General features: G+C 52.0%; 8 protein-coding genes across 8 annotated transcripts; 4 read left to right on the plus strand and 4 right to left on the minus strand.

The window, feature by feature from the left end:
- Positions 1-1,297: 1,297 nt before the first annotated feature.
- Positions 1,298-2,369, plus strand: N7532_000213 (sulfotransferase family protein; the record flags this gene model as incomplete). The annotated part of the gene is made up of 4 exons (XM_056612717.1): positions 1,298-1,374; positions 1,460-1,655; positions 1,714-2,015; positions 2,072-2,369. 4 exons carry the CDS (start codon positions 1,298-1,300, stop codon positions 2,367-2,369), a joined length of 873 nt encoding a protein of 290 aa, XP_056479941.1.
- A 427-nt stretch (positions 2,370-2,796) lies between these two features.
- On the minus strand, positions 2,797-3,317 carry N7532_000214 (uncharacterized protein; the record flags this gene model as incomplete). Its single annotated transcript, XM_056612718.1, has 2 exons — positions 2,797-2,858; positions 2,996-3,317. 2 exons carry the CDS (start codon positions 3,315-3,317, stop codon positions 2,797-2,799), a joined length of 384 nt encoding a protein of 127 aa, XP_056479942.1.
- Positions 3,318-3,907: 590 nt separating this feature from the next.
- On the plus strand, positions 3,908-4,633 carry N7532_000215 (uncharacterized protein; the record flags this gene model as incomplete). Its single annotated transcript, XM_056612719.1, has 5 exons — positions 3,908-4,073; positions 4,133-4,184; positions 4,240-4,309; positions 4,386-4,424; positions 4,481-4,633. 5 exons carry the CDS (start codon positions 3,908-3,910, stop codon positions 4,631-4,633), a joined length of 480 nt encoding a protein of 159 aa, XP_056479943.1.
- An 832-nt stretch (positions 4,634-5,465) lies between these two features.
- On the minus strand, positions 5,466-9,195 carry rgsC (putative intermediate filament protein (Mdm1); the record flags this gene model as incomplete). The annotated part of the gene is made up of 2 exons (XM_056612720.1): positions 5,466-6,481; positions 6,537-9,195. The coding sequence occupies 2 exons, from the start codon at positions 9,193-9,195 to the stop codon at positions 5,466-5,468; spliced, it is 3,675 nt and encodes a 1,224-aa protein (XP_056479944.1).
- Positions 9,196-9,637: 442 nt separating this feature from the next.
- On the plus strand, positions 9,638-10,468 carry N7532_000217 (bifunctional phosphatidyl-N-methylethanolamine N-methyltransferase/phosphatidyl-N-dimethylethanolamine N-methyltransferase; the record flags this gene model as incomplete). Its single annotated transcript, XM_056612721.1, has 4 exons — positions 9,638-9,686; positions 9,748-9,787; positions 9,964-10,344; positions 10,396-10,468. The coding sequence occupies 4 exons, from the start codon at positions 9,638-9,640 to the stop codon at positions 10,466-10,468; spliced, it is 543 nt and encodes a 180-aa protein (XP_056479945.1).
- Positions 10,469-11,266: 798 nt separating this feature from the next.
- N7532_000218 (RXT2 domain-containing protein) lies at positions 11,267-13,024 on the minus strand (the record flags this gene model as incomplete). The annotated part of the gene is made up of 4 exons (XM_056612722.1): positions 11,267-12,437; positions 12,515-12,672; positions 12,774-12,895; positions 12,952-13,024. 4 exons carry the CDS (start codon positions 13,022-13,024, stop codon positions 11,267-11,269), a joined length of 1,524 nt encoding a protein of 507 aa, XP_056479946.1.
- A 2,263-nt stretch (positions 13,025-15,287) lies between these two features.
- Positions 15,288-15,812, plus strand: N7532_000219 (beta-lactamase/transpeptidase-like protein; the record flags this gene model as incomplete). The annotated part of the gene is made up of 1 exon (XM_056612723.1): positions 15,288-15,812. One exon carries the CDS (start codon positions 15,288-15,290, stop codon positions 15,810-15,812), a length of 525 nt encoding a protein of 174 aa, XP_056479947.1.
- Positions 15,813-16,744: 932 nt separating this feature from the next.
- N7532_000220 (uncharacterized protein) lies at positions 16,745-20,736 on the minus strand (the record flags this gene model as incomplete). Its single annotated transcript, XM_056612724.1, has 5 exons — positions 16,745-17,832; positions 17,883-18,521; positions 18,576-18,689; positions 18,743-20,354; positions 20,437-20,736. 5 exons carry the CDS (start codon positions 20,734-20,736, stop codon positions 16,745-16,747), a joined length of 3,753 nt encoding a protein of 1,250 aa, XP_056479948.1.
- Positions 20,737-20,926: the final 190 nt, after the last annotated feature.

The raw sequence follows: 20,926 nt of genomic DNA on the forward strand, positions 1-20,926 counted from the left end.
GATGGATAACTCGGGCTGACCGCTGAGAGTTAATGAGAAAACGATGAGGGACTGGCTATTGATGCTGATGCCGTAAGACGGAAAACGCTCAGACGCTTCAGCTCAGCATATATTTGATGCCCTGCCAGTAAGTTCGAGCTAGTTAGGACGTTCATTGCCTCCAAGCACAAATAGAGATTCAACCTACTTCCTGTCAATGATCATTAGAATCGCTTTCTATGTGACCAACCTTGTCGCCGCACTAGATGTCCACTTTAGGCATTAGTCGGTGGCCAATTCGACTCATGGGTCACATGATCAACAATATAACCTGATCGCCACCCCCTGAATATCACTACCAGGGCATCCTCAACTTCAACAGGATATTAGTGGGTGGTTCTGGATAAACATCATAAATTAGTAATTTGTTTTACCCCTTACAAATTGTTAGCTCAGGGGTTGTACTCGAAATCAGACTTGTTCATCTACATCCACTGGTTGCCATCACATATGCGGTTCCACCGCCTTCCAACTGCATTTTGGAGCCTCAGGCAGCATTGACCGCCGAGCCTCCTTCAAGCTTGATCATCGCCAGACCCTCGGTTTTTACAGTGTATGGTGCGCCCAACTCCTGAAATCCAGGTCTGAAGAGCAACTGACAAAATTACATCTCTTAATCCCACATTTCGAATCAGTGCAACAAGATTACAAACCACGTCAATCAGCCCCTAAATCACCACCAAAATGAGGAAGTGCCCTAAACCCTTCGCTCCCAAAGCCACCTCAGCCACCAAAATCCTACCAATAGTGTTCTTGAGAAGCCGCACCACAAAAAGTATGAATCCCGAAGAGCAATAGCGACTGTAAGCTTCCAGTAAACATAAAGCCTGAAGATTCGCACGCAGCACTCTGATTGGACGATTGCCACATAAAAACAAGCCACGCTTCGTATCGACTGAAAATGACATTACGCCCAAACGGGTTACAGATGTTCTGGGTGCGACCTAATTAGGAAAATGTAATGCAAGGATCTTGCTGGTACCCTGGCTAAACTTAATTAATACTAGTCAATTGTGGGTGAGGCTGAACCAGAATTAGGCGTCCGATTAGCTAGGCGTCCGATTAGCTAGGCGTCCGATTAGCTGGCAGCTTAAACTTCAAAGGCCCACCTCTGGCTGGGGTGAGGCCTGATCAGTGCAGCCGTACAGGGTGTCGCTTTAAAAGGGGCGATCGCACTGCGTGTTTTAGTCCCAGATTGCGCCATTTGCTTGTTTTACCTTATTCTCATCCCATAGTATCCAGAGAGGTTGATAGCATCATGCCGCGACAAGTTGATCAATTGCCCGCGCCGGCGGAGGTGAAGAAGATGAAAGTTATTGTTGCGAGTGCGAGTCGGTACGTTTCAGAAGTCCATCGTTTTCGAACAGACTGGGGGCAGGTATTTCGATCTCAATCTCAATACTAATACTCGAGTGTATAGAACAGGTACACTAGGCCTGTACCGCGCGATGCAAATCCTGGGCTACAAGGCTTACCACATGTACGAATGCTGCGCCGTGAACGGAGTCGCACACATGCGAACGTTGGAAGAGGCGATTATCTCGCAACATAATCGGCTGTCCGGGCTCCAGAAGTATGAGCGGGCTGATTTTGATCGGTGGCTTGGTGACTACGACGTACGTGTTTTCCCCTCCCTCTCGTTGCACGTTCCGGACTAAGCTTTTAGAAAAACAGTGCATCGTCGAAGTCGCCAGTTTTATCGGAAAAGACATCATAGAAGCCTACGCCGCCGATCCCGATGTCAAATTCATCCTCACAGAACGCGATCCGGACAAGTGGGCGCGGTCGGTAAACAATACAGCCGGACACGTGGTGAACATGGAGAAAAAACTCCCATTCTCGGTATTGAAGTACTTCGACCCGTACGTCTCGAGTTTTCTCTCGCTGAACGTCACGATTTACCGCGCTCTTGCGGGGAGTACGGCGCCCGGGGATAAGGATAATGAGCGGATGTTGAGGAAGCTTTACGTGGACTAGTAAGTCACACCACAGCCGATATTCTACACCGGAGGAGACTAACACGGATTCCCAGCATCAAAATGGTCAAAGAAACCGTCCCCACCGACCAAATTTGCATCATCCGACTGGAAGATGGACTCGACTGGACAAAAATATGTCCGTTCCTCGGTGTCGATGTGCCAAAGGTGGAATATCCCGACCGAAATGAACCCGAGAAGTTCCAGGCGATGGTTCAGGAGTTTTTGCAGCCAAAGCTTATTGCGGCGGCGATGCGGATGAGTGCGGTTGTTGTTCCTGTTTTGGGGGTTCTTGGGTGGGCGGGTATGAGGTATGGGTCTTCTGCTTTTGCTTTTGTGGGTGGGTTTGCTTAAACGGATGCAATTCATTTTGGCTTCGTGGAGTTCTTCATGCAGCATAACTTCGTTGGTTGTCCGAATTTAATGGCGATGAGAGCGTGTTTGTGAAGGCGGATCTGAAATTTAGGTCTCGGTCAGCTTGTGTTAGGCTGCGCGGGTTATATCCCATCTCAGTAGAATCGAGCTTGGGGGTCTTGCACTTCTCAGATGAAACGAAAACAATTTTTTTGTCGAAAACGAGGAAATGTGACGGCATCGGGTATCCCCTGTCTATGACAAATTTACAGCAGAGGTAACCCAGCCGACAATAGCGTCCGCGGCTGCAGGGTGAATTTGGTCGTCCCAGACGAAAGTCTGCCGATGATAAGTAGTGGCGAGTGATCTTCGAAGTGTTTTCAGCTTGAGTGTTGAGTAGTTGGTTCGTCCCATCGAAGGAAGACCTCTACGACTCGAGGGCTTGAATGTTATGGAGCGAGCGGGTTTGCCTCTCCCGGTCTCGTCCTGCTACAGCTAGTTAGTTACCCTGTCAGTTGCTGCCTGAGGCAGAAAGCATCTTATGTCCCTGAAGATCTGAGAGAGCTTCATTCTTCTCTCTCTCGCAAGTCATCGATCATCGTCACAGCCTCCTAGATAGCTCTCACTGTACCCGAAAAGCCTGAAATCGCAGGACTTCTCGATCCGGGGCTCTGGGCCAGCACAATGGAGGAGGTGCTCGATGTAACCCCCGGACAATGCAGCAGCGCGGGAGGCCGGAAGCTGTGGGGAAAGGGATCCACTTTCGTCATGGCGGTCGATCGCCCCATTATTGAGTCGAGCACCAGCAGCGACAGTAGCGGACACAGCAACAGCGACGGGCAGACCGGAAGCTGTGCAGAGCAAGGAGAGAGCTGTGACGTGGAATGTTGCAGGTTGAAAGAGCGAGAATGGGCGTGGAATGATGGCGTGGTGGTGGTGTGATGCCATCAGGTGATCGGCAGTACAAAGACCGGGGTGTACACCGGCGGACTGCGCGGCCAGCGATCGCAAATAGTGGCAGAATTGGCCGGAATGAAGGCCATCTTGTGCATTGAGAGAGTCAATTGTTTAAAATTGTGGCAGTCACTCCGATTGTGCCTATTGGGGTGGAATGTGAAGGGCGAGCAGCTGTCGATCGCAAATAAAGCCCGGTGGAGCAAATGCGGGGTGCGTCTCCAGTGACCCGCTGATGTCAGTTGCTCGTGTGATGTACTTCACTTCGAGAGGAGGGGGAGAGAGTAGATCAGAGGAGAGAGGGGCCGAGTTTGGTATGAGCAAGATGCAGAAAATTGAGAGGAAAGAGAGCGATTGAGTAAAGAGTATATCAGAAAGGTGTAGAGAGGGGGAGTGCCAGGGGAGAGGGAGAGCGAGAGAGGGTGAGTGGTGTACCTCCTGCTGGTCTACCATGACTCCATGACTCCCCGCCAGGTCACCTGCCCTTCCCCTCTCCTTGACTTCCCTTCCTTCCGTCTTCCTCTCTCCTTCTTCCTCTTCTTCTTCCTCCTCCACAATTCCACATCCACAACTGCTCTTCCATCATGTCAGAAGTTACAGAAACCACTGTCCCTCTCACCAAGGTCGACTCGGCCATCGGTGGCCTCACACTCGACGACAAAGCCCCTGCTCCCTCAGAAAAGGAGGTTGAGAAGGGCCACAAGCGCCGATCCAGCCAAGGCAAGAATGTCTGGAACATCAAGGACCTTGGTATATCCTCCCCACTCCCTCCTCTCCTGTTTATTGTGTCAGCTACTCACCCATCATAGAGGACCAGAAAATCGAGATCGAGCTCCCGATCGAGACACAAAAAACCGGATGGTAAGTCCTGTTCCCCATTAGTCCACCCCTGACCACAGCCACTGACCATCCACAGGAAGCTCAACACCTCACCGAACTCAATTGAGGACAAAGACATCCTCAAGATGTACCTCGTCACACCCCCGGTCAAGAAGATTGACCTGCACTTCCCCCCTCGGCCTCGAGGTCGTCGCCCGGAATATGAAGGGTGTAACAATCAAGGATGCCCTGGATGCGATCTACAAGCAGTTCAAGAAGAAGGTCCGTTCCCTCCCCCCGCCCACACCGATCCTCAACAATACTAATACACAACCCAGGCGGATGACGAGATGGACAAGCCCTACCTCGCCGGCTTCGAGTGGGACAAGGAGGAGTGCTGGACACGCCTCATCGTCCACCAGAAGAAGGAGGGACAACCTTCACAGCCGAGCGGCAAGAAGTCCAAAAAGAAGAACAAGGAAGAGGCATAAATCGCCACCCCTCGCGACGTGCCCAACTCCAGTCTTCTTTCCAACGCTCTGTTCTGCTTGCTCTTCTCACCAAACGAAACGACAAGGGTTGACCCCCTCACCACCACAACCGTTTGACTTCTCATCCTACGGGATGCATTAACCGCTCAGTTCTGCTCACCAGCTATCCTCATTTCTCTACTCCGCTTTTCTCCGCTTTCCTCAGGCGCTCCTCGGGTAGAAAGAATTACAGGGCCGCGGGAGTATGCACGAGCTTGATTTATTCTTTGACTCCCCATCCACCCCGTACTTGCTTTTATTTTATTTCATTCTGTGCTTTATTTTCACCATGTACCCATCCTTACAAGGAAGTATCTCCAGCCCGCGACCCGGCTAGCCGTTTCATTCTTTGGGCTGGGAGGCTCATCAATTTACTAATTCGGGGAGTTAAAAATATCCATTTCAGAATGACGTAGACTCGCACTGCCCGAGTGTTGTAATTTACCTTGTACTCGGGTAGGTCGTCCGATGTAGTGAGGATGGTGGACACGCGCTAAATTGGCGTATCCACCCGGCCCACTTGGAGGCCGCTAGGCCCGTTGCCTAGATCGAGTGCATCTACACTCATGCGAGTGATGACCTGTAATGCTTTCTAGAGGTGGATTAATCATAGTATGCGTCAATTATTCATGTACAGACATTATGAGTATATACAACGCTACCCCGAAAGACCGATGTAAGAATGCAACACTATTCCAGAGCAAACCCAAGCTCGGAGCAAGCATCTGTCGAGTTCACGAAGAGCAAAAACAGCGTCAAAGAAACATCTCCCACACCACCTGTGCAAACAGGCTCAACGACCTCTATTCCCACCCCCAAAAAGCACCAAAACAATCTCATCCAAAATCGTAAAAACCAAATGCGTATTCAGCGGCCGATTATTCAGTGTCGCAAAAACCCGTCTCGCCGCAGCCTGCGCATTCGCCCTGCCAACCACATTCCCCGCAAGATCAGGAACAAGTGTAGCAAGAACGACCGTCGCCTCCGCCCGACTCTTGTTCCGTTCTGCAGGGGTCCTCGGCACAAATTTCCGCAAGACACCCTCAGGCCAGAGACTATCTTTTGCGAGACCGATGTATTTGAGCAGGGAATCATCCTGCACAAGCTGGCGGGCACTATCGCGGACTTTGCGCTCGATTGTCCCGCCAAGGAGTTGGTGTAGAACGACGACAACGGCTCGACCGCGTAGCCAGTTATTGCCGCGGTTTAGCTCGAAGGTTTCAAGGAAGAGGTCGCAGATGGGTTTGATGAAGGGTGTTAGGGAGTCTCTTTCTTCTAAGGCGTTGAGTTCTGCTTCTGCTTCGGCGGAGGTGAGTGTATCGGATGTGGAGAGTGGATCAGAGATTGAAGATAGAGAGGATTGTTGAGTTGCGGCAGAAATCAAGTTCTGTCCTGCAGTGGATAGCTGGTCAAGGACACCAAAGTTACCTAGGAAATCGTCCATTCCATCCGCAACCGAGTTGTAGATTCTCGAGACGAGGTCTTTTGTCTCGCCTTCGTTGAGCGTTTGGTCTTGGCGGGGCAGGATCGCGCTTTGGGAGAGGAACGCTCGGAGGTCGCGACTGCGACACACCTCTGGGAGAAGTAGGAGTTGTTGGAGGTAGGATTCCAGCGCCTGTTTGCGTTTTTGCAGGAACTCGCGTTGGAGTTTCATGACCATTCTTCTGCGGGGAAATTCGAGATGGCGGACGGAAGGGTAGCTGGTTCGGAGTTTTTGGTGCAGTTCGTGGAATTCGCTGTATCGTCTTGGAACGGCCCATGAGGCTGCGGGCATTTGTTCTCCGGCGTTGCGATGAACTTCGACGACGTCTGGAATTTCGAGTTAGTTGAGATGATTGGTATGGGTGAGGAAGGTCTGGCTTACACATTGCGAATTCTCGACCATCAGTTTCATTTCCCACCATGATAGATTTGATTCGAACAGTCGACCGCCCATAGAGACTGTTGTCACCTTCTTGGATGATGTACTGCTGACGCTGCATCTCTTTGCGGTGGATTTCGCGTTGGATACTCGCCTTGGATTTGCGCAGGATGCGTAGCTCGGCCGTGTTATTCGTCAACTCCGCTTTGCGTCTCAAGGCTTCGACGACTGAATCTTGTGAGGTGAGTTTATCAATGTCGACAGTCAAGGCTTCGATTGCTTCTGTCAAGCCAAGATCACCTGGCGCGGCTTCATGAACTTCATCTGCCGGGTCCTTGTCCGCATCTTCAGGCTCTTCGTACTCGTCTTCGATAAATTTCTGCTGATCGGGGAAGAGGTCGTCATCAAAGACACCAAAGCGTGACCCTTGACCAACCAATCCGAGAGAGGCAATACTCTTCTTGGTCTTTTCCAAGGGTCTACCCGATGGTCGAGGTCCTTCAGAGGAGTTGCGAGGCGAGGGATCCAGGCGCTCGGGTCCGAAGAGTGAAGACGAAGACGCAGCATCGCTGCTTCCTTTCAGGTCCTCCGCTCGGACATTCTTTGGCTCGTTGGTAATGATATCATTCAGAGCCGCTTCCATGGTTTCAATAATATGGCTTTGGGGAGCATCATTCTCGCCATTCTGTGAATCCTTTCCCAGGCTATGTGTGGACGTGGCCATAGGATCTGTATCGTAGTCGTCGTCAAAAAGTGGCGCAGATCGCTCGGAGTCGATGGAGCGTCGTGGGGAGTCATCATCGTCGAACAGCTTTCCCATGCTTCGAACGTCGCTGGAGGACACAGCTGCTCGTCGAAGATCTTTCGATGGCCGCGTCCCTGGTTGCGAGCTCGTTCTGACAATAAGAGGTGGAAGTGGACGCCTTTCGGGAGGTTCAAATGTAACAGCAGGTGGGGAAGGTTGATGAGCAGCCGAATTCGAGCCGGAAGTTTCATCTGAAGCCAAGTATTTCCAGTACAAGTCAGACTCCTTGAACTTGGGATAAAAGTTGGTCTCCAATTCTTCCAGTACGTCCGACTGGGTGGTCAAAACAACAGTCCGAGCTTTGCGATACTGTTCCGGCGTGGCACGTCTGCCTGAACTGAGAAAGGTCTTGACAGCTTTACGAGATTCAACGGAAACCTTCAATTCAGGTTTGTTGAGATATGTCTCGCTGAGTAGGGCAATGTCATTGCGATCGGCTGTAGTCCATGTAACCGACGAGGACGAGCCTTCATCACCGAAATCGTCCTCTAGAGGGTTTCGGATCCCATCAACAACAATCCAGTATTGAACCAGGGACATCAGTTTCTGTCGGTCCATGAACTCCATAAAATATGAAAGACCTGAAGCGTTGTGCATCACATCTACTAGAGACACCTCCTTTGCTGTAGTAGGATTGGCATGAGGTACACGGGCGGCAACCTGGGGTATAGGAGGCGCCTCACCAGGAATCGCGAGCTTGGCAACTTTTTGATCCAAGACCCGCTTTCCGGCCTCAAGCCGTTTGAGGTAGACCGGGTCTTGTCCGAGAATCATACTCTCGCGCTTCAGCTGGCTGACGACGGCTGCGCGAAAGCGTCGAGCATCCGACAAGTTGTTACATCGTCTGATAGCCCGAACAAAACGTTCAAAGGCCCTCTCCGAGTCGTGGGCTGCCAGTCGCGGGAACGGTTGGCCACGCTTGGACTTGGGCACTGGCGATGCATGCTCGTCCAGCGCAGCTCGCAACTTGCGAACGGTTTTTCGATCTTGCAGTGCTGTCCGTCCGTACGCCTCCACCAGCTGGTTCCATGTATCTGGGTCTGATAATGCCGACACAATAGGATGCAGGACTGCGCATGAGATGATTTCACGAATCAACACTGATACAATTCTGCTGCTCAGCACGCTCTCTGGAAACAACTGAGGTGACAATGTCACGGCGACTTTTCGAAGGAATTCTTGCTGCACAACTTTCGGGTCGGACGCGGAAAGAGCCGCTGCAGGGTGTAAGCGACCTTCACGAAACTTGTTTGCGATAGCGAGATCCAACTCCTCCGATTCCGTCACATTTCGGTTGAGGTTTCGCCCTCGTACTGCGCGTTCTGCCACATCGAATTCTTTAAGATGGGTTGTCAGAATCGGAAATATCCGCGACACGATCAACGTGATCATATCTTCTGCCAGCAGCCTATCTCGTAGGTTTTCAAGTGCAACACGAATCACTCGGTCGACTTCATTTGCGAATGTAGGGTTCGGGCTGATATTGTGGTACCACGAAGAGACAAAGTCCCTCGTAATAAACGAGAGAAGCTCGTCGATTCCTTCCGACACAACGAACGACTCCGGATATAATGGCTTCGCCTGGTATCGGGCGGTCTTCCGCGCATTGAACAGTTCTTTCCTCCAGTTGTTAGGCTTAATAAAAGCCATTGAGACATGTTTCGAGGCACCGATCTTATCGTTCGTATTCCGGGTCGTCAAAACAAAGAGAGCGAGGAAACCAGCGGAAGAGAGGGCGGCGCCCAACGCCAGAGCCCAACCCAGATATCGAAGGATTGGTAGCCATTTTACTAGCAGACCCCAGGCGATGAACCCACCGATGCCCGCTAGAACCAAATCGCGACGGTAAAGGGCCATTCTCCCCAGACACGTATGAAGTCTCCACGTCTCATGACGGATTCGGCGCAAGTTAGGAGTGAGGAGCTCGACTCGGCATTGGCGCGATCGACAGAGAGCTCGGGGGAACGGCGGTGAGAACGGGCTGCGGGGCGCTTTGGAGAAGTCGTCGGGAGAGCAACACTCGTCAGGCACACGAAACACAAATCACGCACAAATTGCCAGGTACAGAATGCCTGCAGGCGAGTAGACACTCGAGAAAGCCGCCTGCATATCCCGTGACGTCGCAGATAGACTGACAGCACCGCGGCTTGGGGAAGGCGGTCAGACGCGGCAGCTCAACGTCATTTGTTTACTTAAGCCAGATCGACCACGCCAATTCCCCTCTTCTGCGCCTGCCCTGCTTCTCTACACCTCTTCTTCACTTCGATTTTTTTTCAGTCGCAGTTCAACTTCGCCCACCATGGCCAGCCTGACTGACTTCGTCGATCTCTCCGCTCCGTCCCTGGCCGGTAATTCTCTCCCCCGACCCTGGGCTCTCTCCGCATTTCACATGTGACTGACCCAAAACAGCGTCCGCCGCGACGATTGCCTTTAACCCTATTTTCTGGAAGTAAGTAGCTGCCTCTCAAATATATACTAGAATGGATCTAACATTATTTCAGCATTGTCGCTCGTGCAGGTCAGTCAACTCGATTCCCGTACTTTCGCTCAGCTCGGCTAACAACGGGCTATCCGAACAGAATACAACCACCACATCCTGACCCGCATCTTCGGAGGCCCCTACAGAGGATGCTACGCTCTTGCGTTCACCATTTTCTCTCTGGGAATCTTCCGTGATCATGTCTACCAGGTTGCCCTCGCAGACCAGCCCTTCTACGCCCCGGTGCACCAGCCCATCGTCGGCGGCATCCTCTTCGCCATCGGCTCCGTCCTCGTTCTCTCCAGCATGTGGGCGCTTGGTGTGACCGGTACCTATCTGGGTGACTACTTTGGCATTCTCATGGACGCCCCCGTTACTGGCTTCCCGTTCAACGTCACCGGCTCGCCCATGTACTGGGGCAGCACCCTCAACTTCCTCGGAGTCGCCTTGTACCAAGGCAAGGTCGCCGGCATCCTCCTGACCGCTCAGGTCTTCGTGCTCTACTGGTTCGCCCTCAAGTGGGAGGAGTAAGTTCACCTCCTCATAACTCACTCTGCCTTATCACTAACGTCATCCAGCCCCTTCACTGCCGAGATCTACGCCAAGCGCGAGCGCGAGCGCGCGAAGAAGCAGGGCGGCAAGAAGCAGTAAATGCAAGCCCGCAACCGGGTTGGGACCTTCAACATCCACAGTCCGCGCATGACACTCGTCAAGCCGAGAACGAATCGATATCCAATGTCACCCGCCCAGCCGACGGATCTCGCTCAAGTGAACTCGGTCCCCAGGTTCGGCGGTGACCATCCCAGCCAAGGACCCGTCCAAATCTTCAACGATGCTGGCAAGAACAAGATAAAGTAGACGATAGACATTGCTTTTGGTTGCCATAGTGGGCGATTGAGTAAAAGCACTAGCAAGCCGGATGGACACGATGGCAGCCATCTGATTGTTATATTTCCCTTACGCGACTCAAAAGAACCTCTCGTTCATCCCAAAGCGACACTCTTCCATTGCAACCATTCAAGCCCTCGATATTGTAATCTCTTACATGCCCCCGATTTTATGTTTAGGGTCAGCGAGCTGCTCGTCAGACTTGCCCTATTTGTACGTATTGCGCTATATCCATACTCTGGCACCGGTGGTAGTTCAATCATACTTTGATTCCGGAAATCACATGAGCGGGTCATATTATGGCGATTACCTTTGTAGCTACGAAAGAGGAGGCGATTGTTTTACAAATTCATGAAATTGTTCAAGGACTATTTCCATCTCCAAAAAGGGTATATCGACACCGCATGGTCCAGGGTACCTGAGACGCACCGCCATAGATCGATCAAACACCACCAACACCACGCTATGATGCACGAACGGAAGACAAGAAAATAGAGAGAAAACGACTAAGACGCCAGGCGTAGCAGACTGGGCACCCAGACGGGCAAGTAGAGATGAGATCTACTGCCGCCGCCCACGGCCTCTCTTCGCCGTCGTCCGACTCTCGTCGACAGTCTCCACTTCATCTTCGTCGGTTCCTTTCTTGAGATCTTCACCTTCAGCCAGACCCCATTTCTCACGATCATACCAGTCTTCGCCGTCGCTCATTTCGCCGACGTGGCCTTCCGCCTTGCACCACTCCAGCGCATCAGATTTCATGTGCTTAGCCCGAAGTAGAGTATCGAGCATGTGCTCGAACCCGCGCACTGTTTCTTCTTGTTTCTGGATATAGGACCAGAGAAGACGGCGAGTCTCCTCGGCCTCGGAGGCAGGTAGGCCATAATTCCGATCCGGGCGAACACTCTCTGGGAGCATAAAGAGCGAGTGCGGAGCGGGAAGTGTGCTGGCCGTGTCGGCGTTGGAGATAGGGGAACCATCGTTGGGGTTGTTCGCATTGGCCTGGGCACGGGTGGTCATTCGACGGGGCGGCTCTGGAGAGGAGCCATCGTGCATCTCTTCGTCTTGCTCCTGGGTGTCATTTGCATCCGCGCCCGAAGGCTCCGCGTCGCCCTTCTCACCGTCCTTGGAGGTCTCCATTTCCTCCAGGTTCTGGCTAGTAGTCGCGGCATCAGTGTTTTTGTCGGCGGCTTCAAGAGTCGGTTCCAGAGTGTCGGCAGGGTGCTGAGGAAGATCAGCGACTGCTGCATCAGCCTCCTCGGATTTAAGTGTCTTCAAAGGCTCCTGTGCCTCCTCATGCGCGGCCGTTTCCGCAGATTGAATGGGAATCTCGGCCATATCCACGTCACTGTCTGCCACTGGCGGCTCATATGTCTCATTAGGTGCTTTTTGCGATTCCTTCGCTGGGGCCATTGCAGAGGCGTCATCTTGCGCATTGAGATCTCCATTCACGGATTGTGGCACCGATCCATTTTGCTTCTGTTGGTTGGTAGGCTCCGATTGGCCCCCAGGCCTAGCCCAAGGCTCAAAGATGTAGCGGTCTTCTGGGGTTTCTAATAAACCGCAGGGCTCCCACCCACCGTCACCAAGAAAGTTACGGTGGAGATTCCTGGCACGCCAGAGTAACGCTCGTTCCTGGCGCAGTTTCTCCTCAACAGCCTTTGTCATCTGTTCGAGGGCCTGGGAGGTGTAGGGTTGGGACATGGAAGGATGGGTCGGGAGTTCGGAGGGGGTGCTTGAGAGGGCAAAGTAGCGCTGCGTGAGCCGATGATTAGTATTTCATGGACGACCAGTTGGATTCCATGGTATTACTCACTTTCCAGCGCGATCCCTGAAAAAGGGTTCTCTTCCGCCGCCGCGGCATCGGCCTCAGAATCTTCATCCTCGTCATCCAGTTCATCGCCCTCAGAGTCATAGCGAATTGGATTCCGCCTGAGAATGTGTCGTGTGTAGCCGGCGTGTTCAACTTTCTATCATTGGCAAAAAGTCAGTAAGTCCTTGCAAGTCCCTTCGAGCCGGCGCGGCAAGACTTCTCCGTGAGAAGTTCCCTTCCGGACAAAACGCCACATACCTCTTTGTAGAAATCCTCGGCATTGATGTATCCCAAAGCGCCTTCACGAACATATTTCGCGTTCGCATGCATTTTGTTGCCACGGTTCGTCGGCTGCATTATGGGGTCGTCGGGGCCGGCATCTGTGGAGGGGGTGTCAGTTCTGCGCGCAATGTGTCATAGAGGGCTCGCAACTCACCTTCGCGCTCTCGGCGCAACGCTCGCTTCATGCCGATAATTGTATCGGCGATCAGCGCTGCCTGGGTCGCCATGGCTGCGGTTTACCCACGAGGCGGCCGGTACAGACACGTCGGTCAGCGCGTGAAGAGGGGTCCTGGGGGGGCGAATCGGGAAATTCGCCGCAGTTGCAGTGGTGGAATGCGATGCGGGGATGGGTCAGACGGGTGTGCAAGTGGGGTGTCTTCCAGGAGCACTTTGTACCCTCGGCGTAGCAGAGGAGCGACGGGATAATCCTCGACGGACGGGGAAGTGACGAAGCTCGCGGAGCTCCGATCGCCGCTAGCCTCCCTTGGGAGACGCCGATAAGGGCTTCACGTGACTAGCCCTGCAATCAGTAATTGCGTGCAGAAATCTGACACTTTAAATGATTCGTCAATTAAGTGGAAGGGACAAAAATTCAGTCGTGTCAGGTCATTTTTAAGGCATTGAGTCTCATGTTTTAGCCCTGAGCACAAGGCGCAATCCCTGGTTAACATCCCGGCTCGCTGGTAATGAGATATGTCAGCAAATAATGAGATTTCAAAAACAGTGTAACATTGTGAAAGATACGAATTCAATTCCAATCCAACACACTCAAGGCGATATTTGCCGCCCACAGAGGGTCCAGCTCCTTCGATTATCGTTTCTTGTAGCCTCCACAGCTGCCGTGATCGTGGCGATGAACCAAGGAATTTCTAGTTGCGATCCAGAAGATGGCAGTGAAAGCATTCAGTGCAACGAACACCCAGAACTGTAAGCATATCTTGAAGACGTTGTCGCAACAGATGCCGCGACGAGAATTGTTGCAATTGCCTAGTTTCGAGTTAGGTAAATTTTCAAATGCAATGGAATGAAAGTCAAACTCAACTCACGGTAAATATGGCCAGTGCATCGTGTTGTTGAGTGGGAAGAGATGATCCCAGCCGAGCAACCGATTACAGCCACCGCTATGATTGACTGTACCCCGTGTATACCAAGTCTGACGAGATCCATAGTGTGCATTGGAATGGCTTGGTTGAAGAAGTACGATGCTGCTAGATCGTTCTGATCGACATGGATCGAGTTTCAGTCTCGATAGGCCAATCTGTTGGCTTCATTCAGCTAACACCTGCGGAGGCCGAGCAACTCAGGGGATCTCCCGTGGTCATAACCCTCCGAATCCCGGCACCAACATCCTAAAAATGGCACGACATATCTAAGTATATGAGACTTCCCGTCAATTAACACCGCTCAGCAAATTGGTCTGTGCCCCAATGTTAGATACAAGTTACACGACATCGCGATCTATACCTCAAGATGCAAAGCTTGCATTCAAAGAGGGATTGTGTCTTTTATTTCCTCAATTCAAGAACAAGTAATTTCCAAACAGACAATACTCCTCGGGGCGACTTCATTGTGGACTATAATCCTGAGTATCAGAATCTCATCGTCTTGACGGGCGATTGTGGGCAGTGAATATTGTCAACTCTGAGAGAGGTAAAACACTGTGGATTCTCCACTGCTCTTGGTTATTCAGCATCCACCCACATTGCAATAGTAATTGTATGGTAATTCGGGTCATTCTCGGAAAAACTGTGATGTAATACGCAGTTTATAGCCCCTGGATCATTTTCAACAGATCGGAACACACAGACACACTCTCGTTAATCCATCTCATGCATCAATTGGCCGTCCCTCGATACTAGATGATACACGTATCCGACATCCTGACAAATATCCTTATCTTCTGCTTCTTACAAGGTGATCAACTATGCAAGTCAATGTTGAATGTCAATACAAGTCCCCTTTCCCTATGTATACGATTGCATATCTCCTCGATTGTCTGCACAAGAAAAGACCCATCCGCAGACTAAGCACTAAATTGCAATGCTCTTCCTAGTCGCCCAAAGACCCAATCCGGACTGCAAAAGTCAGTCACTGTCACGAAACGATTTATCAGGTTGTGGATGTTAACTTACCATCAAACAGCAAAGCAAGACCAGGACAATATTCAGAGCAGCCAACGCAATCCGACGTACAGAGTCAAGCTTCCTGTTCACATGCGGCCAAAAAACCCCGCCCCCCCCCCCCTCCCCAACTCGAACGAAACCCAGCTCCTTAAAGCCGCAGCAAGGAAATTCAATATATCATTGAAAACCGGGATTGCATTCGCAATGGCAGATACAATAGTCCACAGCATCAAAACAATGAACATCCAGGACCCACGGGCTATCAGGGATTTCTCGTTCATCCTGTTCGTCCGACGGAAGATTCGGACGTAGATGGTTTTCTTAACCCCAACTTTTGAAATTGTGAAGGCGAAACGACACCCTCAAAATGCACCTCCTCCCCATAATTCTCACCTCCCTCCTCACCCTCCACACAATCACAACAACAGCCTTCAAAACCTGCACCCTCCCAACAAAAAACACAGACCCTTTCGAAACCGCAACACCCGAAGAAGTCGGCCTCAGCACAGCCGAAATCAACGAATCTCCTGCCTACGCCAATACCCACAGACACGCCTCGATCCAAATCTTCCGCAACAACTGCCTCATCCGAAAAGGCCTCTTAGACCCAGTAACCGACAATCTCCCCTTCCATATCTTCTCAATCACAAAATCCGTCGTGAGCATCCTCGCGGGAATTGCAGTTTTCGACGGAAAACTAAACCTCTCCTCTCCCATCTCCGAGTACCTCCCCGACGGACCAGGCTGGGGTGACGAAGCCCCACAGAGCAATAACCGTCCACGACATCTTGACCGAAACAGCCGGGAGCGAAGCGGTCCTGGCCGAGCTAGCAACCGTGGCAATAGACGCAAGCAGTATCCAAGAATTCCTCGCGCAGAAACTCCTCCATGAACCAGGCACCTACTTCGAATATAGTCCAACGCGACGCCGACTGTCGGCGTACATCGTGCAGCGCCGTCGGGGAAGATCTACAAAACTTCGCCCAGAGACGACTCTTCACGCCACTAGTCATCGACCGTTCCTCTATTTCTGACTCCGGGACCGAAGCGGTAATACGTACGGTTACGCCTGGCTCTTCCTCGCACCGAAACACCTCGCGCGACTGGGTCTTTTAATGCAACGGCGGATCCTATAACGGCCACCAGATCGTGTCAGAAGAATGGGCCTCCGCCGTAGCAACGCCTTCCCCCCAAAAAGCATGCTACGGCCTCTTATTCTGGAATAATCGGGGCAAACCCTGTGCAGGCGCATATATCCCCGTCGCCACAACAATAAAGTCCACCAGCGTCGCGAGTGCGCCGAGCGATCTATTCGCGATGGTGGGTGCATTGCACCAGAATAATTTCATGCTTCCTTCACTGAATATGACTGTGACGTGGACGGGGCTTTTGGGGGGACACGGCGTCGAGTTTGTCGGTGTTGTTTGGTACGACGCCAGGAGATCTTTATTATACTTTCTTCCGGGTTCTTATGCGCAATGTGACGGACGTGCGGGTTCCGGATGCGGGGCGTTATAGGTAGCCTCCGTTTGATTTTGATATTGATCCGAGAAACTATTTGAGTCTTGAGGTGTTGGCGAGGGATTTGGTGTCTAGTTCGGAGTGTAACGTGCTTTTTTGTAATGGGGGTGTGTCGACAGAGGGGTTGCTTGATAACCTTGAGGCGGTTTTGGGGCCTACTTGGTAGGGATTTGGTCAGGATGATATGTTCCTTACTGTGCTTTTTTATAATGATGATGTGTCATCGACATATTGGAAATTGAGGCTAATTGTTCTGAATACATCTCTCATGATATTGAACAAGGTAGAATAGGTGCTAACGAATTAATCCTCCGCATCAACCCAAACCAGGACGCCCTTCTTGTCCGCACGCATGTCCCCAGTAGGCAGAACCCGCAACGTCTTATTGAAATAAGTATCCACAACAACCAACTGCGGCTGAATCCATAGCCCGCGTTTCGCAGCCAAGATATTGTACTTGACCGTGTGCCGACTCAACGGAACAAGCTGGATGACAGTAGTCTTGGCACCGCTGAAAGCGAAGTGCTCGCTAGCCTCCATCATCAGGTTGAATGTCAAAAAGTGTGTGGACGGGTTCTCCAGCGTGTATTCCAGGTGGATCAATCCAGATAGTTTCGTTGATGGAGTGGCCGAGGCCAGAACTCTGGGTTCTCCCATTGGGACGACGAAGCGAGGGATTTCGAGGATGCTGGTTGTCGTGTTTGCTGCGGTTTTTGCGGTGCTGGTCTCGGTCTCGGGCTCGGGGGATGCTCGGCGCCAGGTGATTTCCAATGCAAAGTTTATTGCAGTAGGTCGGCGATCGCCAAGCAATTGTTTCTGGATGTCGAGGAAGAAGTTGGATTCGCGCAGTTCTTCTGGTGAGATTTGCGGCAACTCTTGGCTGACGAGAGTTTCAGGTTCAAGGTTGCATACGGTGCCGATGCTTATGTCGACGGCTTTCAGAGCCATTTTCTCGATAACGAGTGGCTCCAGGGCAAAGGAGACGACTTTGGAATTGAGACACCATTTCTGCGACAAGCCAACTGGTGGTGGTGGCGACTTTCCGAGTAGCTCTTCGTTGACAGAGAAAAAGTTCGGCCATGGTGAAGGGTGAATGCAAGGAAGGAACTCGTAGTTGGCCTCGAACGGTCGAACGAATGAGAGATCGACTGTTATCGTTTTTATGATGGGTGTTTGAACATCAGAAACGAGATGGTAGATGGCGGTGATCTCGAGAGAGTACTTTGCAGCATCTTGGGTATCAGCCAGCACGACAGTAAGTTCATTATCCGCGGCACGATCCAAAATACCGACAGTTCGCTTGATGAAGTGAGAAACTCCTTCAAGAGGAGTGCTTGTGCCTGATCCTTCTGGCTCGGGGCTGGTCTCTGCATCGGACCACTCCAGCTTGGCTGTAGATCCGGGACTGCCAAAAGTCGGACCTCCGCAGAGACATCGGCACCCTCGTCTTCTTCATTGTGGATGCCGATTTGCAAAGCCACCCGCTCATTGGTATAATAAGTGCTTCGGAGATTCGGCGTTGAGATGCGGATCTTGGGCGGCTTCGGCATGATTTTGCACCGTCCAGTATCTCGATCTTTACCAACTCTCCTCCGCGACGCACCCTTCTTGGTCTGTTGCCACCAGTAAGATTGACGCTGGGTGTGGTCTGTAATCACATATGTAAGGTCGAATTTCTCTTCCTCGACGAGCATTGCGATAGAAGCAACCTGGGCATCTCCGGCCTCGCGAGGAATGCATGTGATATTAAACACCTTTGTCTGGCCAGGCCCAATCGTCAGATCGGCCATGCCAATTAGGGTAGTCAGAGCCCCAGTTGGAGACTGTACGGATGTGTCACCTGGACTGCTGGGCTTGCGCAGGGAAATTGATGAGATACAGCATGGTGATTTTGTGTCCGAGTCCTCGTTGTGGTCCGATTGGATCTTGACTGGACGAAGACATCCTTCAAAAACAAGTTTGACTTCTGACAGCTTGATAGGAGCCGATACTGACTGAGCGCATGATGAAAGGGTCAGTTGAGCCTGCAGGGGCTCGCCAACATTGCCTTCGGATTTTTCAAAAACGAGAGAGGCATTCACTAGAATAAAGTGTCAACAAGCACAGTGATGTCCTTTAGGTGATCAAAACGTACAGCAGGTCATCACATCTTCGGCCCGGAGAACGACCGAGGGTTTGGGTTTTTCCAAAGGAAGACTTTCTAAACTTTGGTGGATATCATGATTCCATGCATGTCTTGGGGAGAAAGCTGCAGTCTAGAGTTAGTATCTTCACATCATACGAGGTAAAGTTATCACTCACCCTTGTTGAGGAGTTCCCAGTCCACTTTCAGGACTGTCTCCTTATCCTGTACATGCAGAGCGCTCTCTCTCAAGGCCCAGCCAAACGGTTCCATCAATTGCCACCACCCAGCGCGACGCCAACTGAGGGTTGCCCAGTGGGGCTGGAGCATCTGATAAGCTTCCGACCACGACCCAACCCGCATGTATTCTTGAGCAATCTCAAGACTCAGACTTTCCACCTTGCGTATCTGTTGGCGTTTCGAGAACTCTTCAAGAGCCGCCTTTAGCGTGCTCAAAATCAAGTTCGAGTGGTTGAATCCATCTTGGCCTGATTTGGGGAATTCCTCGTGGGTTTCCGGAGCAAGATAGGTATCATACAAGTAAGACTTGCTAGCAATCTGAGAGGCCGGAGATTGGCCCGGCGTTAGCCGATCATCATCGGGGATCTGCTCAGCAAGTACCCGCCGGAGCATGGTATGCTTGGCAGATTGATGTAGCCAATAACCCTCGTGGTGCAATTGTTCCCACGGGTTCACTCGCTCGGGGTTCGGAATGGATTTCTCGGGGGCCTTGAATATCGACAACGCCAGGGGGTCGATCGAGGTCTCCGGCGCAGGGAGCGTAGATTCTGCACGACGGATGAGTTCGGCCATGACCATTGGCCACCGTGCTTCCCAAGCCTCCCATCCATAATTCTTGCTCCCCTTGCCGCGTCTATTGACAATGTCTTTCGTTCGTATCCTGTGATCCACCCAGAAGCGTGCGGCTGCAGTGGTCTGGCCCGTCCACAGTAGACAACGGATGATACGAACGGCGAGTGCATCTCCCAAGAGGCGCGCATCATTGAACCGGGGATCCCACCCTGCGATGTTTTCAAAAACCTCTTGCCCGAAGAGGGTTTCGTACGCACTCTCGTAATTCCGGCAAGCCGCGTCCATTTCTTGTCGGAACTCGGCAAAGATCCCCAGCTTGAATTCGTAGCGAACATTCCAGCCCTGTAACGAAAGCGTCTGCGACGTGCCGGTGGTGGGTGGCGCAGTCGGCGGCGGGATGCTACTTCTGTTGCGCTTTCTGCGGGCATGCTTCGATAGATCCCGGTAGTACTCCACAACCGATGGCTGCAGAAGAGAAAACAGGGAGTCTACAAAATCCTTCAACTCGGTCGTGGTGGCATCGGGCGGGATCATAAAGATGGATCTTTGGTCCAGGTTCGTGGCTCGCCGGATTGCCGCGACTCGATCGTCAATCTCACCATCATAGCCTCCATCTCCCTCCTCAGATATCAACACAGTCAAAAATCGCGTCTTGAATCCCGAGGACGCCCACTCTTTCTTGAGACTATTGATCTCGATCTTGAGTTGATTATCGCGCAGCGAATCCATATTCGGGTCCAGCGAGAAAGGGAAGAAGTTGATTACCGCGGCCGGCACGAGTTCCTGGTGTTTCGTCACCCATAGCGGCGTGAGGAGACCATCGGGGAAGGTGGGCGAGCCGGGCGACAAGGGTGATATGGGTGAATGGAGCACATACGGTGTGCCTGATCCGGAGACATTGCTCTCTGTATCCGCCGAGGGGCTCATCGGAGGGGAGATTTGTGGCGGGTCGGCCTTGCGCGGGGGAAGCTTGTAAGACTAGATAGTAGAAATGTGTTAGTCTCCACGTCCACTGCATTTGTCCGTCTTTGGGTTGATCAGGAGATCTCGAAATGCATACCCGTCCTGTACTCTTGATCTTGTATCCCACATGGGGCGCATTGGGGCTCCCGGTTGAGCTCTGCCGTGCTCTCCAGGGCATGTGCGAGGCATCCTCCTTTAGCAACACTCGCCGCAGCTCCTCCGCAAGAGCCCCGCTTAGCGGAGGGAAATCGGAGAAGATATGAGGGCCACGCTCGGCCAAGAGGGGGTATGTTTCTGAGCCTGTATTTTCTGTCCACTCCTCTGGTCCTGCCTCCAGGCCTGAGAGCAGGACCAAAGGGAGGTTGTGATTGACATAGTCGACTGGGTAGGCGTCCATTGCGGACGATTGGTTGGAGTGTTCAGCTCGGTCACCGCATTTCTAGGCTGCCAACCACTCGGTAATGATCAATGGCAGCTGTCTCAGAGTCCAGCCAGATCCGAAAAGTCAGAGGAATCGATGTGTGTGCGAGAGAATGCGAGAGACTGCGACTTGGGGATGCTGTCGGGACCAGCAACAAGAGCACCGC

The sequence above is a fragment of the Penicillium argentinense genome (assembly GCF_028826775.1).
Source record: "Penicillium argentinense strain IBT 30761 chromosome Unknown utg000001l_segment0_segment0, whole genome shotgun sequence".
NCBI classification, from domain to species: domain Eukaryota; kingdom Fungi; phylum Ascomycota; class Eurotiomycetes; order Eurotiales; family Aspergillaceae; genus Penicillium; species Penicillium argentinense.